General features: G+C 47.9%; 1 protein-coding gene across 1 annotated transcript in view; it reads right to left on the bottom strand.

The window, feature by feature from the left end:
* Window positions 1-1,175: 1,175 nt before the first annotated feature.
* The window catches only part of LOC144099427 (uncharacterized), a 282,117-nt gene continuing 266,754 nt past the window's right edge, over window positions 1,176-16,538 (bottom strand). Inside the window, exon 5 of the mRNA XM_077632720.1 lies at window positions 1,176-5,823. Within this exon, the coding sequence (XP_077488846.1) occupies window positions 5,711-5,823 (113 nt within the window). The 3' untranslated portion in view covers window positions 1,176-5,710. The remainder of the gene's footprint in view (window positions 5,824-16,538) is intronic.

Genomic DNA, 16,538 nt, shown 5'->3' on the forward strand with positions numbered 1-16,538 from the left:
ACAACGATTGAACACTGGAACTCCTTAGCGCGCGACGTACTAGAAATTACTTCTTTGGAGCAATCTGAACAATCCATTCTTCACCAATTCCCCATTATAGATAACTGTCAACAATATAGAAAGCAGTCCAGCAGTAGAGAGATATGTGTTTCGTCCTTTTCATTTACTTCCTTTTTGAAGTGCGTTGTGAAGAAAGTACACTGGAAATAATTCCTCTTGTTTGAAGCAAACTGTGTTTATACAATGCCTCTAGTTTGCCTGCATTGTGAACTTATGTTGATTTTTGTTGCATTTCGTCCGTGCTGAAATCAAAATGTCATTTCACTCCCACTCCGCATCGGCCCAAAAGGGTTAACGCTACAAAAAGAACAAATATGCAAGCAAACACACGAATAAATAAATAATTAAAAGAAGGAGAGGGGACAGCGGCAGACGAGAAACAAACTAAAGGCGACAGACACGAAGCGCGAGAATAAAATTATCCGTCAAATAGTGAGCTGGTGAGGCGCGAGCCAGGAAGTGGCTGGAACAAAAATCTCAGAAGTGCGCGACAAGTGTCAATTAGACAACATTTGAATGCGTTCAAGTGGATGCCGTAGCTTTTTCTCATCCGTATGTTCTCGGCATCCTGGCTTTTACAGGAGATTAAGCGGACAGTCGCTTCCAGCGGTGACAATCACAAGAAATCTGCTCATAAACGGCGGGCGACGGACTGTCATCAGCGGAATAATAATAAGCGGAAGCGGTAAATCTGAATTGTGTTAACAATTGCCATTGGCAGGTTAGACGTGTGCACTGTGTTTTGATTTTCGCCTATTCCGTTTTCCTCTCTGGCGGCCACGCTCGCACGCGAATGGGTTATGTTGCTTCCAATGAGCGCTCGCTTCATGATAATACATTCGTAACAACCAGCTCCTTTGCTACCGGCCACACGGCACATTCGGTTTATATCAGAGAGAGCCGTTGTGTTCGTATGTCGTTTCATTTGAGGCGAAGGGTGTTATCGCGAGCAGCGATCCGGTGTATGGACTCTTGAGTCCTTCCGCTCACAGAGCGAAGTGCGTTTCTACAGCCCGGACCTTGGTTGAGCACGTGGTTGAACAGACCCATCACTCACCTTGTCCTTCGGCGAATCCGAAGTGCTTAGGAGGAATAAGGACAGAGCCGTACACGGTGCTTCTGCAATAACTATTTTATTTGCGCCGTGAATTCACGGCCCTGAGAATTTTTATCACAGGTGAACAGGGGCGGCGGGGCGTCCAAACACAAAGGATGCGGCGCACATCTCAGGTCGCGGCAGGATTTCTACAGACATGAGTCCATTTTTTTTTTCGTGTGTGTGTATTATTACAGGGTGGCTACGCACATCTACATAGACTCTTGACAGACGAGCATCGCTCTTTGCTGTACAACAACGCGGGACTAGGAAGGAACTTGCTACCTTTGCCGCGGCAATGACTTTCGTAACCCTGTCACACGGCGATATTACCCTAGTTTATTTCTTGCTCGATTTATTATTTTCGCTCTTTTTATTAGTCATCGAGGATACACTCTCCACGTTCTTAACTTGAGGTGCGGAGGGCTGAGGCCGAGGGTAGATGTCTGCTCGAATTTTCTGCTCGCTTTCTGCATGGCTGTCGACTGGTCTGCACAATAACGACACTTTCATAATACTCCACTGCTGTGTTCAGGTTAGGCTTACTTCTTTAATGCATGTAAAGAGGTAAGCAAGCAGCGACCTTCACATCGTATGCCTCAGGATTTCCAAGCAAACGTCATTAGCTGCAACAGGCCGCAGACGGTCACTGTTCTTTGAAGCTTCTGCAGTGGCTGCTGTGCTGATTGTGATGATGATTTATACCATCGTCATCTACACCTATACTAATCTGAGGCCGTGAACTAACACGCGTTGAAGCACGGAACTTCGTGCTGCCCTTGCTCATGCAGTGAATGCACTGATGTTGAAGCAGATATTGTTTGCATACACATTTCAGTTACAGCAAACTTCGACTTCGTCGTGGGACAGGGTCACCGCTGCTTTCGACTGGAAATCGTCGAGATTCGCGCGCCGACGGACACCGCGAGAAAAGAAATTCACAGAGAAAAAGAGCAAAGCCCCGTTTATCTGTCGTCTAAGGTCTACACGGACACCGGGAGGTTTCGAGGCTATGCATGCAAAAACTGTGAACACATTCGGCGTCTTCTGTCTTGTGTCGGTGCAAGTTTGGGTCATGTCGCTCTCGTCAGGGTCGCACGGAAAATGTACAAGTGGGATTATATAGGTCGAAAATCTTCTCTTCTGACTCGACTGTTCACGCGTTCATGCGAGAGGAAGACAGTTACGCAGATCTAGGTAATGTAGCGCTGCTAAGGGCCCGAAAAAACGTCGTTGTCCACACATCTTAAGATCCGTTAAAAGCACATTCCTTAATTATTTTTGCTTCTTGTTTCGCGAAACCACGATTCTTGCACTTCTTACAAACCACTTCGAAGAAAGTCCTTGTTTTTACTGCACTGCCTTCGCGTCGTGATTATAACAGAATTATGGCCAACAGCAACAGCTATTGTTGACTAGCGCTCGTTGAATCGGTAAGATAGGGCATCTGTACATACCTGCAGTCTGAGAGCAAATTTTGCTCTTCCCAAAGCCGTCTGCTTGGGAGTTCGGTTTATGAAACGGTGTAGACCGCCATGCGCAATAAATGCACGCTACTTTGATTACTGTTTTGCTCAGAATAAGTTCTGCGCGCATCGATGACGGCGAACCAGACTGAAATCCCCCCGCTGAGCCACTGGGGCGCTTTGGCGCACATCGTGCATTTTATTTTTGTAAAAAAATGTACAACTTTTACAGCAGGGCTCTGCTTATTGTGATCGCCCTTTAACTGTCCTTTCTGCTTGGGTACGAGTGTCCTGCTTGTCGCAAACGTCACGTAGCTGCCCCGCTGCCTCAGCCAAGCATTCGGCTACGGGGAATCACCTTTCCCGTTTTCTTTTCTTTTCCGTTAGAGGTGGACGTGAAGCACTCCTACCAGTAAAATGCATGCCCGAGTTCTGTCTAGGCAAATTGCTGGAAGCTGCCTATCCTAGCTGCGGTTCCTCGCTAAAGCCATTGACTAAAACCTGTGAACGGAACAACAGCGCACGGACGTTGAAATCAAAAACAAAATATCAACAAGGGGGCGACACTAACATTTCGTTAGGCCCTACGCGACCCAGAAGACAACGCCTCTGTCGACATGACATAGCCAGTTTTGTCAAGGGCGATCGGCACAGACTGACGTCATCGTACCGTCAGCGCAAGGGCTGGACTGATGTGCTGCACTCGATCCACTAGATCCGACTTCACTTAAGCTCGTCGCGAGGGTACCAGAACCTGTCTTACCAGTGATTGAAAGTAACGGAATTTGCACGAACTGATACGCCGGAGGGAAAAGGATGTTTATAGTCTATCCCAGTTTCTGCTCGATGCTAAACTTGCCATGTAGTAGTCATGTATGCGTGCAGCGTCTGGGGAACAAAACGTTTATCTTCACCGTCATACGGCGGTCGGAACAGCCAGGGCCAAGACCGTTCCCGTAGTTCATGAGTATAGCTCTTTCCAATGACGGCTCCCTGGGCACCTCCATATTGCCTGCTGGACTGTTGCACCTAGTGCAAGCACGACGGAAGTGGTAGCGCTCCCTCTGTGCACCTGTTTGCAACAGCCCGAAGAGCAGGTGGTTCGACATGTGCACGTACCCGTTAGAATAGGGTCTGTCGTACGACACCTGTGCAGTCTCATTCATAGCATGATACAACAGCTGGTAGTACTAAGTAAAGCCCGCAGGTAACATGCTAACGCAACCGGAACATGTATGCAGTCGCTGCTTATGGCCTGTAGCATCCCTCGACGCTCTACGCATAACAAGCTCATGTGACGTATTACCAATGTTGTATGGCATGCAGCTCACGGCCGACTCGGGCTGCAGTAATCGGGTCGGCGAAGTCTTGACGCCTAAAGCCTTGCTGCTGCCTGTAAAGGCAAAATCTCAGGCCGCCTCCGATGTGCTACACAAGTCTGGCGCGAACAGACTGCACCAGCATAAGCAACGAAGCTACTGATGATGGCCACTTATTATCGCGAACAGCTAGCTGCGGTGAAGCTGATTTACGGTTTTGGAAAGGCCTTTCGCAAGAAAGAATAACAAATGTTACGATACTATTTTCTAAGTAGCGCAATACGCAGAGAGTAGCGCCTCTCAAAAAAAAAAAAAAGTGGAAAGCAGCTTTTCCACGGTTGGCAAACTCAACTTTCGTTCGGTTGTTAGTGTACGGAAACTGGTATCGCTCCTTTGCAAAAGTTGACGTCAAAGGATAATCTGCGCCTAACAAGAATTGTTAAAAACGTTTATGACCGGCAATTAAGCAGAGATCCGCTGCTTTACTGCAGACGCATGTCTGCCAGCGGATTCGGCCTCCATCGTTTCGTAACGGTGCCATAAAGGGCCCCTATCGGCGAACTACACACTAATCACATTGCGCATTATATCCAGACCACCTGCGGAAATAGCTGCCATTTGACAAACCTGCCACGCTAACCGGCCTTTTATTTATTCACTGCGAAGCGCGCTGACTAGGAAACAAAACAGCGCAACGCGCGGCTAAGCTCTGCATGCCCATTCTTACTATCACCGCTAAGGTGCCTGCATACAATATAGCACTTCCGTTTAGGGTGGTGATAACTGCTGCTCGGGTGGGGGACGCCATTTTCTTTCCCAAGGATTGTGTACAGCTTTACAATGGACACAGGGATGGTAAATTTCTGTCTGAAACAAGGCTGCTATGCCTGAGAGTTGTAGTAAACAAAATCCAGGCCCAAAAATCTTAAAATACGGCTTTTCGGAATACTATTAAGCCCACTGAAAAAAATTGACGCTGCGAAACAAACTAGCGTAGTTGTCATTACTCTAAAGAATGAAACTGAGCATGGAAGTTAACTATCCTGTATGATCCTGTATGAATTCGCTCTAACTTGTGGGCGTTTTTGCACAGCAAGGAAATTCTCAGGGGAGGAATACGAAAAGGGTTTAATCGTAACCGGCTGCTTGTCTCCGGTTAATCACCTCATTACGTGTTCCACTATAACAAGGTAGTCTGAAAGGTCAGTTTGTCAGACCTACCTTAACGACTAAGAGAGCATTAATGATGACGCCCTAGAAGTGTCGACAGAAATGAAGTTTTTTTTATGGTCTTCAGGGCTCTTATCGTCGTTCTAGTGTGTTTTGAAGTGCCCCGCAGAAGCCGGCGCTCGCGTCGAGTGTAGCACAGATCAGATGCCCGAACATCAGCCATCCCAGTACACTGGCTATTCCCACTTGCCTTCTCGTAGGTACCGGGCTCTCCTACCCCGTGTACTTTAGCCAAGAGCCGAAGCCAGACGAACCAGCACTGTGGAACCGCGCACATTTTCTACCACACCCAAACATACAGGGGGCCTTTCTGGCCGCGAAATCAGGACCCGTAGACGAGACTAAACCCTGTCTTGCGGAGATAGGTGTGTGTTTGTGTGAACGGCCCTGTACGGGCGAGGGAGCACCCTTGAGCAGTCCTTCGAGAAGAGTTGCGGGCGGTCGGGAAAAGGGGGGCAAGATGGCGGTCTCTCTCTCCCTCTCTCTCCTGCGAGGAAGTGGCCCGCGGAAGAACGGTGCGTGGTGGTTCGAGCCGTCGTTCAGACGTCGTTGGATGCCACTGGTTCAGGCCGGGTCCTCGCCTTGCCCGTCACGCCGAGACGGGAAGAGTCCAAGGGACCGCTGTACCACGTGCCCCACTGGTCCTTGGAAGCTGCAAAGAGCAAAGGTGGGACATCGAAGTCAGCGTGGTATCCATGTTATGTAGGTGACCCACGCCCAGAGCATGTGACGCCCACGGAGTCCTTATGCGTGCTAACTAGTAGTGCCCGAATATAAGAAATTTCCAGAAGTTCATATTCGGTTCGAGAAAGTGGTGGAAACTTTTGGCAATATCTGCATGGATCAACACCGCGGTGACCTTCAGAAATCGGACCATGGCAAAAACACGATATCTCGCATTTTCCTCTGCAGAGGTTACAATGTCACGCTGGATTTCCGGGATCGGTTATTTTACCGCAGTCACTTTTATGTCCTTTTAGCCACGTGTTACAACAGCTATGAGACTGTCCAGTATATTGGCTGCCGCACTATATTGGAATCTGATGTATGGTCTCTTTCTTGCATTCAAAGAAGCCTTTTTTTCATGCGCAATTTCGCACTCACTGCGTTTTTCAGGCTTTTATTTTACGTTAACCTTGTTGAGAAGGCCTATCAATTTCTTGGTGCCTTAAAGACGGCTTTACTAACTCTGCGCGCTACTTAATGAATATATGGTATCACGACAGGCCATTCTTTACGCACCTGTTCTCTCAAATCTTGTTTTCTCTTTTTCAAGGATTTAAGCATTTTTTCTGTCACTGATTACAATACTATTAGGATAACCACTTTCAAGTAACAACTTAATTTTCAGGTTGATGCTAGGGGTTACTTTGTGTTTGCATGACTTAAAAATGCTCTTTGGCAGGCAATCATGGACAATGCTTATTTTAACGAGCTTCAAATGGCTGGAATCACACCTCGTGAGACTTTTCTCACTTTAAATGCTGTACCACAGCATGTGCGTACCCTTTTTTCTTGTATTTCTAGGTCCAAGAATCTTATCATCAACCCTTCTGGTAACTCATACGTGAAATCTAGGCAGTGAGCGAACGTTTAGAAACCACAATGACCTCTCCTGCATCAAGCGCACCGGCCTTTTCTCCATCGAAACACAGCGAAAATTCACCTACGTAGCGAAAACATGCCACAAGCTTCACGCTACCTCCTCTTTAAGGCTGTGGGCCGCCCTTGCCACGTATTGGAAAGTGAAAAAGCCAGACATGAACCAGAGCTCGTTGCGCGTACGCTTTCCTTTTGCATTGCACATATAAAGGTCTCAAGTACCTCCAAGTCGGTTCAAGGAATCCGCCGACGCTTGTACAGCATTCATTTTGAAACCTTGTAGATGCTCAATACTTGCTTCAGCTCTACAAATCGCTGCATATGGAGGAATTGCGTAATACGTGGCTTTGGCGTCCACAGATATGCACGTCACAGGATGCCTCTGTTTCACGAACCCAATAACCTGATCTCACCCTTGTACCATTCACGGGTCACGCTTATGTAAGCCTAGGCGAAGGCACTTTTAAATATCGAGCTACGCGGCGTGTTCTTGCCTTCCGCAATCATAAAAAAAATAGAAGGTAAATTGGTTGTTCGAGAAAGGAAATGGCGCAGTGTCTGTCTCACATCTCGGCGGAAACCTGAGCCGCGCCGTAAGGGAAGGGATAAAGGAGGGACTGAGAGAAGAAAGGAAGAGGTGCCGTAATGGAGGGCTCCGGTAAAATTTCGGCTACCTGGGGATCCTCAATGTACACTGGAATCGCACAGCACACGGGCGCCTTTGCGTTTCGCCTCCATCGAAACGCGGCCGCAACGGTCGGGTTCGAACCCGGCTACTCCGGATCAGTAGCCGAAGTACCCGTGTTCGAACCCCACAGCGGCGGCCAATTTCCTTTTAAGAGCGTTAGCTCTTGCTCATAACGTTTCGAGATTTCATGGGGTCTGCTACCACCCTTGATCACAGCGCTATCTGTGGCAGGGGCTACTCATCACGTTTCGAGATTTCGTGAGGTCTCCTACGATGGATGGATGGATGGATACGGCTGAACCCTTTAAATCGGGCGGTGGCTCAAGCCACCTAGCCATGACTTATGAAATTTTACTCTTCTCTTTAAGCCGTGGTAAAAACAGCGCAGCGACGACAGACACAGAGAAGACAGAAGAAGACGGACAAGCGCTGACTAACAACTAAAGTTTATTGGAAAAAACACAGGTATTAATACACTCCTAAAACAACCAGGGAACACGCCCCTCTTGACATCCTTCTAATCGTGCGGGGCGTGTTCCCTGGTTGTTTTAGGAGTGTATTAATACCTGTGTTTTTTCCAATAAACTTTAGTTGTTAGTCAGCGCTTGTCCGTCTTCTTCTGCCTTCTCTGTGTCTGTCGTCGCTGCGCTGTTTTTACCACGGCTTAAAGATGCACCAACTAGCTCAGTTGTCGGTTCTTCTACTCTTCTCTTTATTTTAGCCACCAATCAGATAACCTTCACTTGGTTACTTCTACCCGCTTAAAATCTACTTTCCCTTCACTGTCATTAAACTCCAATGCCTTGGATAAATCAGCCCCGCTGCTTTCCACTGTAGGGTGAAGCCCTTTACAGAAAAGTACCACCCCGAGATCAAAGCGCCATCTGTGGCTGCAACTAGAAAACAGCGCATCTCGCATTGAGACTTTTAGCTCCATCTACAATAGCATTGTAGAAAAAACCACCTGCCGCATGGCAATGATGACGTCACGGTCCAATATGGTGGAAAGAGGTGGAACTATGTGAGCATGACGTCAGGGACGAAATGGCGGCGTAGTTTCGGTTTCTCGAATCCAAGATGGCGGCCATTAAAGTTGGTTGTGCCCTCTCATTCCTCTCATCCCGTCTCCCCAGTTGCTCTTCAAGGTGTATCCTAGAGGTCGCGTCAAGTCTTCGTTGGTTTGGTTGGTTTATGGGGTTTAACGTCCCAAAGCGACTCAGGCTATGAGGGACGCCGTAGTGAAGGGCTCCGGGAATTTCGACCGCCTGGGGTTCTTTAACGTGCACTGACCGCGCACAGTACAAAGGCCTCTAGAATTTCGCCTCCATCGAAATTCGACAGCCGCAGCCGGGATCGAACCAACGTCTTTCAAGTCAGCAGCCGAGCGCCATAACCACTGAGCCACCGCGGCGGCCCCGTCAAGTTTAGGGTAAAGTTTGTTACTTTTTCCGCAAAGCCTACACCAATGTATGAAATTCACAAGGGGGCGAGTAAATGTGTGTTACCGTTCCATTCTCGATACCGGCAAAGAAACAAATTCTGCTCAGGCGCAAGACACGCGTAAACCAAATTTCCCGGCCCGGGCCGGGTCTGGGTTTTCGAGCCGGCCCGAGCCGGTGCAGTGCTTTAATCCCTATCACTATTCCGTCAGGTAGAGGCCTTCGTCGATGTAAAACAGCCGATGAATTTCTCAACAATTTACCAGTCGTTTAAGCATGACACGTGTCGACATCCACCCTGTTGAGCAATCCCTGGTTGGCACAGGTGCCAACTTAGGATTGACCCTGCGAAAGAGTGTCGTTGCCGCTGCTAAAGCAAAAGTAGAGGGAAAAGAACTGCTACATTTAAGGGCAGTGTGTTCGGAAATAAAGGTGCTAGATGGATCAGTTGGTCGAGATTAGCTTTGAGACACACAGCGCAAAAACGAGGCAATTGAATATAAATTCACAGGGCGAGAGCTTAAAGAAGCACAGCCCTCTAAATGCCTGGAAGGTAAACTAAAGGCCTTAGCCTGTCAGTGACAAGGGATGCGTAAAAAGACCTTGCTTTATTTCTTTTATTTTTAGTTAACCCCCTGCCTTTCCGTTTGTCTTTCTCTCTCTCTTGTCTTACTGCCTGTACTACTTGCCCAAGCCCGTCCTTCCGTTCTGATTTCCGTCGCCTGCAACAAATAATATCCTGATTCCGAAAAATTCCTGCAATTTAAAAATCCCCAGGTGGTCGAAATTATTCCGCAGCCCTCCACTACGGCACCTCTTTCATCCTTTCTTCTTTCACTCCCTCCTTTATCCCTTCCCTTACGGCGTGGTTCAGGTGTCCAACGATATATGAGACAGTTACTGCGCCATTTCCTTTCCCCCAAAACCAACCAACCAACCTGCAATTTATGCAGCCTTTGCGTTGTAGCCGCTGCCAAAGACAACGACTACCTTCGAAGTATACACGTTGCTCAATGTGGCTGCATCGTTTCGAATATGTTTCACTTGTGGGTGGTAAAAGGAAGGGAAGGTAATCTCACACGACGCGTTGGTTGGTTTATGGGGAGAGGAAAAGGCGCAGTATCTGTCTCATATATCGTTGGACACCTGAACTGCGCTTTAAGAGAAGGGATAAAGGAGGGAGTGAAAGAAGAAAGAGGTGCCGTGGTGGAGGGCTCCGGAGTAATTTCGACCACCTGGGGATCTTAAGCGTGCACTGACATCGCACAGCACACGACGACGCGTTTTGAGTTGCAGCATTTGTAACAATTTCCTTAATTGTTTTTGCAAACAAGTGGAAAGGGGGAGATTATAATAAACTAGAGGTTTTCTATCGGTCTGCTGTGAAATGTTTTAGGATTGCCGAATGCGCCTTATGGAAGCGCAAAGTTTGTTTCCTAATGCCACTCCTCTGTAATTTTTATTGGTCTACTGTTTTGGGAGCCGTTTTTGCATTGCCTAGACCAGCTCATGGTGACTAAATATGTGCAGAAAGACGTCTAATTTTTTTCTTAGAAAAAAAGATAGCGTGCCGTGTTGCCCCAAACGTACGGCTGAATCGTGTCCTGAGTTCCTCTGAACCGTTCGGGTTTAGTTCCAAGGTGGTGAATAAAAAAATTGGTTCGGTTGCGGCTTCAGGCAAAATCACGGGCTTTGTTTCATTTATCTTCTACACCCAGCTGATAGCAGCATCTGAAATGGCGTACTCGCCGCCACATGGCACTGTCCAGCTTTCCCTTTTCTTTTGGCGCGGTTGAGGTGTCCACCGAGAATCGAGGAAGCCACCGCGGCTTTTATTTCCTGATAAGCAACAAACCAGTCGTCACACGCGGTTAAGAACTTTCCGCGGCTTAGGGGAAGAAGGTTTAAAACAGGAGCCCTTCTAACAGCAGAGAGAGAGAGAAACGTTTAATGCATAGAATAGTTGGATGGGCTCCATTCCAGGAGCCCATTGGCTATTGCCGCCGCCCTTGCCCGGTTCACCAGCAAAAGCTGGTCGCCCGAATGTGGGCTAGACAGCGCCACCTCCCAGTGATCAGTTTTTGGGTTATTCTGCCAGCTGCTTCGTGACCGCTCGTCGCGCGACCACCCCACTAACTTCCAAGAAGGCGACACTCGAGGGGATTTCCTTTGCAAAGTTCATTTCCACTGTTAACACAGAGGGGGCAAAACACATGCACTTGAAACGTATAAAAGCGTTGGCTCGTTGGTAGCTCATGCTGGAAAGAAATGTTCGGTGCAGAAAAGCGCAAGGACGTCGAGGGAAGGGACACAAACACAGCTGATGTGTTTTGAATGCACTGCAACCTCTACGTGTTTTTCAGCGCTGTATTTTTTCTTTTCCACTACGTGCAAAACGCACGAGCTACCACGTAATCTGCGCTTGCCACCACGTGGTGGACACCACGTGACAACACTCTCTAACGAGAAATATGCCGACGCGCACAAAGCACTTGTTTCGAAGGTTTCGCAATATCCGCTCCCGTCACGCGGAAAGCGCGCACTTTGGGCGCCGGCTGCTGGCTTTCTTAAAGAAGCTCGGTGTGGCCGCGCGTTGCACGCGTCCTTTGCTGCAGCGAAAGGCGGCGTCCCTGTCGCTCCTGCTGCTGCTGCCCACGTTCGTTGACCACGCATCGCTGCTCTCACGAGCCAGAGCACGTGCGAGTATTGCGCTCTCGCGAAAAAAGAGAGAATAAATAAAGTCTGGCGACAGCCGCCGTGATAATCAGAGCGAGGAATGGCTGGACGCAAAACGCGCAGCCACTTGAGCGCCGGGTAATTAAGTGCGTTAGCGGCTTATTCTGGATACGGGGCCGATGAATAGCGACCAGGCGGAAGACGCGACAGCCGGTCCTCCGCGGCGGCATTATGATGACCAAGAAGCGTGCCGTGAACAAGAAGGGAAACCGAGGCCGGGCCCTCTCCTTCGCGGTCACGTGATGGAGGGGCTGTTTACAACGCGCTCGCGCGTGTGTGTGTGCGCGTGTGTGTGCGTGTGTGTGTGTGTGTGCGTGTGTGTGTTTGTGTGTGTGCGCGCGCGCATCATAGTTCCACAATAACGCGAACGCTGCTTTGATGTTTTGGTGTGCAATTAAGCTAACGAAAAGCTACAACATTGCTTTTTGTGACGTGTTAATATCTGCAAGGCTTCCGTGAGCTTCAGCAATGAATGAAGCTGGAAAATAGCCACCGAGGGAACCATGTACAGTAGTTTCATTACGTACAGTAGTTTCACGTACATACAGGGTGAGTCAAAGGTTCTCAAGCCACATGGTCTGCTTTTCAGCAGTATATTACAGCATTTAAGGCGCCTATTAAGATGCGAAATGTTCTCAGATGTGAGGATGATAATTTTACAAGCATCAGATATCTTAAGGTTTCAGGGCGCAGGGGGAACCAAATATGCCCTATTGCACGACTCAAAAGCAGATCCTGTGGCCTGGGAACGCTCACTGTGCATGTCACGGACATAATAACAAGGACCACGTTTCGGCGACCAATCGCCGCTCACGCCTTAACTTGGAAAAATCAAAAGGTAGATATATGCAAAGAAATCTGCTAGTGCGCTCACGTATAACCTCAAAAGCCTTCAAGCATTCCTAACGGAACACGTCACAAGAGTTGATGTGCCGAATTGTGCTCCGTATAATTTTGGGCGCGACTGTAGATGTATACTCCCCCTTGGTGCCAAGTTTGCAAAGCGAAACAGAACTTGACCTGGAATGTGGCGACCGTGGGGCAACAGTGAACAATTACTTTCGCCGTTTCATTGTGTCAGGCAAACGCCGAAACCGCACCGCAACAGAGACGCTGAAGGTTAGGCGAATGAAAGGAACTACGGTGCCACTCGTTTTTTCAATGGTGCTTTGCAAATATGAACGGCGGTAGAGCACTTCATCCAAGCAGTTAGCCCTAAAATGACAAGCTTAATATTGATTCCGACTGTTGAATAGGAAACGCATTCGCCAAGTGTTGTGCTGGGAGAATCGAACTTGTGAAAATGAAGGCAATCGCACGGCATGTGGGAGCATTTGTACCGAAACAAAGCAAAAGTAGTGGGCTCGTACTCGAGCTTAACAATCATAACACTTCCTCCTACCCAGACATCCTTCCTCCTTCGTTTTTTTTTTTGTGGGAGGTCAAGTTTTATCCACCACCAGACCTTAGCCTTAAAGGGGTCAAGAAATGCTTCTACGACATATTGCAGCATAGTACACCCCGTAAATAATGCAAGAACTTTTTATTCTATCCCTAAAGTTTTCGTGCCTAAGGGTTCTAACCCCAAGCTCGCCAAGACCTCTGTTGAGCAATAAATTCACTCAGCAGGAGTTGCTTTCATAAGCGCACAGTTGGCGGCTTTCGTGCTTGCTGACCAATACCAATTTTTTTTTTTTCTGAAGTGGCTATTCCTCGTTTTCGGTAAAACTGGTGGTGGAGAATACGGGGACAAAGGAGACAACAGTTTATTCTTTCAAGGTGCCATTGATTCATTGAGTGCCCTGGAAGCGATGAATATTTAAAAAGAGTGATCGAAATTGGGACTACGAGACTCCCACCGACTGCGAACGCTGCAGTGAAATGCCCGTGTGGCGTCACAGAGACATACAACCGGACATGACTCCTTTCTTTTCAACGACGAAATTGAAGTAGCTTTCGTCCCTCATGTAGAGTTACTGATGGACGGCAAGTTACTGCGCAAAAGTGAGAATAATAAGGTAGGTTTTCACTCGTGGCTTGAAGATATTCCGATGAAGAGCGAAATATGTACGGATTGATTTCTCGCTGGCTGCGTAGCGGACGAAGCAACGAGCGTATAAGTGCTGCATCTTGGCGCACGCTCAACGCCTGAGCACGCAAAAGGAATAAAACACGGAAAAATAAGCTAGCATTAAGCGATAACCTGTGTATTTGTGTGCAAGAAAAAAATAAATGAACAGCATATGTCTCGCACTATTTGTTACACGTTTCTTCCTTCAGACTATCGTACATTACCAAGGTGTGTTTGCATTCCTAACGCGTTTCTTTACAAGTGAATTATGTGCGTCGCTGCCTCATTGGCTGATTGGAAAGCTGCGCCCAGGAATTTTCGTGGTTGAACACAGTGTGTGTCGTACATCGCAAGAATTACGTGTCCTACGAGAGCAGGGTAACCCAATAGATATCAGCGTTACCAGTGATATCCATTCATGCTGAAAGGGGTGATAGTGCGATAACCTCCCCGATCGGTGTTCCAACTCTTCGGTTTTGATACGCGAAGCAACGTTTCAGCTGCCCGCAATGGCGTGCTGCTGAAAAATAGAACTGTAACGCTACGCATGTTTTGTAAATTTCAAATTTCGGCTAAAGCTAGCGTAAACTTAGTCACTTTTCTTCCTTAATCCCTTTCGTCATGGTACTGTTCTTGTATCCACCTAGTCCACCTAATCCACCTGTAAGACTGCGGCTGCGTGTTTCCTTATACCTACGTATAACCTCCAATACGCTGACGCGCACTGTGTGTGGCTTGGGTAGAGTGAGGCCGCTCGTGCTTCGAGCTGTGCCATGAGTCAAGCGCGAATCGCCACCAGCACGGACAGGTGATGCTGCTGTCTCTGGGCTTCGCGCATTACTTGCCATAACGTAAACATGGTAGACTTTTTTATGCAGGCGGTTTCGTAATGCGCCATCGATTTCCGGGCATCCTCTCGCCGCGAACGGCGCTAGCGCGATCCATCAGACGCATGCTGAAAAACTAAGTGTGGCGGTCAAGATTTTCTCCTAATAGTGGCCGGCAAATGATACCACAACTCAACGTCTCGCGATACGACCGCGTAAAATCTCTATGTATTTAGGAAAAGAGTGGAACGCCACAGCGAGTTGCAGCGCTGCCAGGCTATCACTCATGCATGCATCAGTACACAAAGACACTCACAAAGTCAAAGACCACAACGCATTCAGTAGGCTCACTTTTATTCAGTTCGAACCACCGAGCTTTCGTAGCGTGTGAAATACACCAGAGACAGTTGGTTTGGTTTATGGGGGTTTAACGTCCAAAAGCGACTCATGTGACTGCGCCGACAGAGCTTTTTGTCGGTAACCGTCCAAGATGTCCCATTATAGCTCTCGCTGTGAAAATGATGCTTATTTGATGGTATACTATTAGCGACGCTTTATCAAAATAGTGACACACGCCAAGAAGCGCGCCAGCTTCCTTACTAATCGTGAAGACCGTTTTTCGTACCAAGCCTCCCAAAAAGCACAGCAGATCTACTCTTGCAGACGAGCGCCCCTAGGCGCGTGAAATGTACGAGGCATGTACAGTCTCGACAGCAGAGTTCCGAGCCGCCCATCGACATGGCTGTACAATTATTTCTGGGCGTTCGTCCATCCTGTGAATTTTTGTCCCCACACAAAATTTAAGGCGGTGTGGGTAAATGCGAATACCGCACTAACATATTTAAGTCCAACCGACTATAGTTCTCGGGACGTGGTGTCGCGACTCACTTTACGTCTGCAAACAGCAGACGCCGTTAGCAGGAGCCGTGGCCGGGAGGCTGGTATTTATAAATGGCGCACTGCTTAACGGTTTGGTTCAGGGCATTTAATGCAGCATGCATTTAACATTTTTACACTCTCCCTTTCCCAATCTCTTTTGTGCTCAAACGCGTCATAAGGTCATTTGTGGAAAGCGACCATCCTAAATTACCCAGCAAACAATGTATCTCAACATAGCAGGTTCGCCAAAAAAGGAAGGAATAACCCAAGTCCCGGCAGAGCATTTATAAAACATTTAAACATTTCCAGACCATTGAGGCGGGATATAGAAACAAAAGCAAAAATAATGATACCATTAAGTATCCCGAAACGCTGCTTCGGGAGTGTGTTTATTAAAACATCAACAAAAATGATACAGCCCATTTTATACCCCCACAAAGGTAACTCTGGGGCCAATGATTTTCAACAAGAAATAGACGACTGTTCGCGCCAGAAGCCGCGGGGCGAGGAGGTTTCGGTTTCGCGTTTCCCTTTTTAAAAGATGAACAAATAAAAATAGAAGACTAACTTCTGTGGTCGCCGACACATGCAGTTTCTTTATGACTGGAGATTATGTTTTATTATTACACAAGTAAACGCGAATTTCAAATAATCTGCGTTAAAAGTTTACACTTGGGGCACTGCTTGTATTTTAATCACTTCACATTGTTACTGTAGCTTTTACGCACGATCAACGTCTAAAAAGTTTCGCGTGTGTGGAATAAGTTAAGATTACATTGAGGTCGTTGCTTTGGTGTAACCGTCTTTGTGTGCGCGCGCGCGCTCGTCTCGCAGGTCAATCTACCTGGGTGATCGTTCTTATTTAAGTCTTTCGAAACATTTCGGCGTTTCTTCAAGAGCCGTCTTGCTGATTCTTCCATCCAGGAAGTCCCTGCATGCGCTATGAGACGGCTACGCGAATGCTACTGCAATCTCAATCGGGAAGGGTAGTCACAGTCAAGTGGACGCCAGGACACTCTGGACAGAACGAAACAATCACCACACATGTGGCTGCCCAAGGTTTGTCTAACCGGGCCCCACAAGATGTGGATACCGGGGGTTTCACCACACAGCTCACAGTCCATG

This window comes from Amblyomma americanum, chromosome 7, assembly GCF_052857255.1.
Source record: "Amblyomma americanum isolate KBUSLIRL-KWMA chromosome 7, ASM5285725v1, whole genome shotgun sequence".
Classification (NCBI taxonomy): domain Eukaryota; kingdom Metazoa; phylum Arthropoda; class Arachnida; order Ixodida; family Ixodidae; genus Amblyomma; species Amblyomma americanum.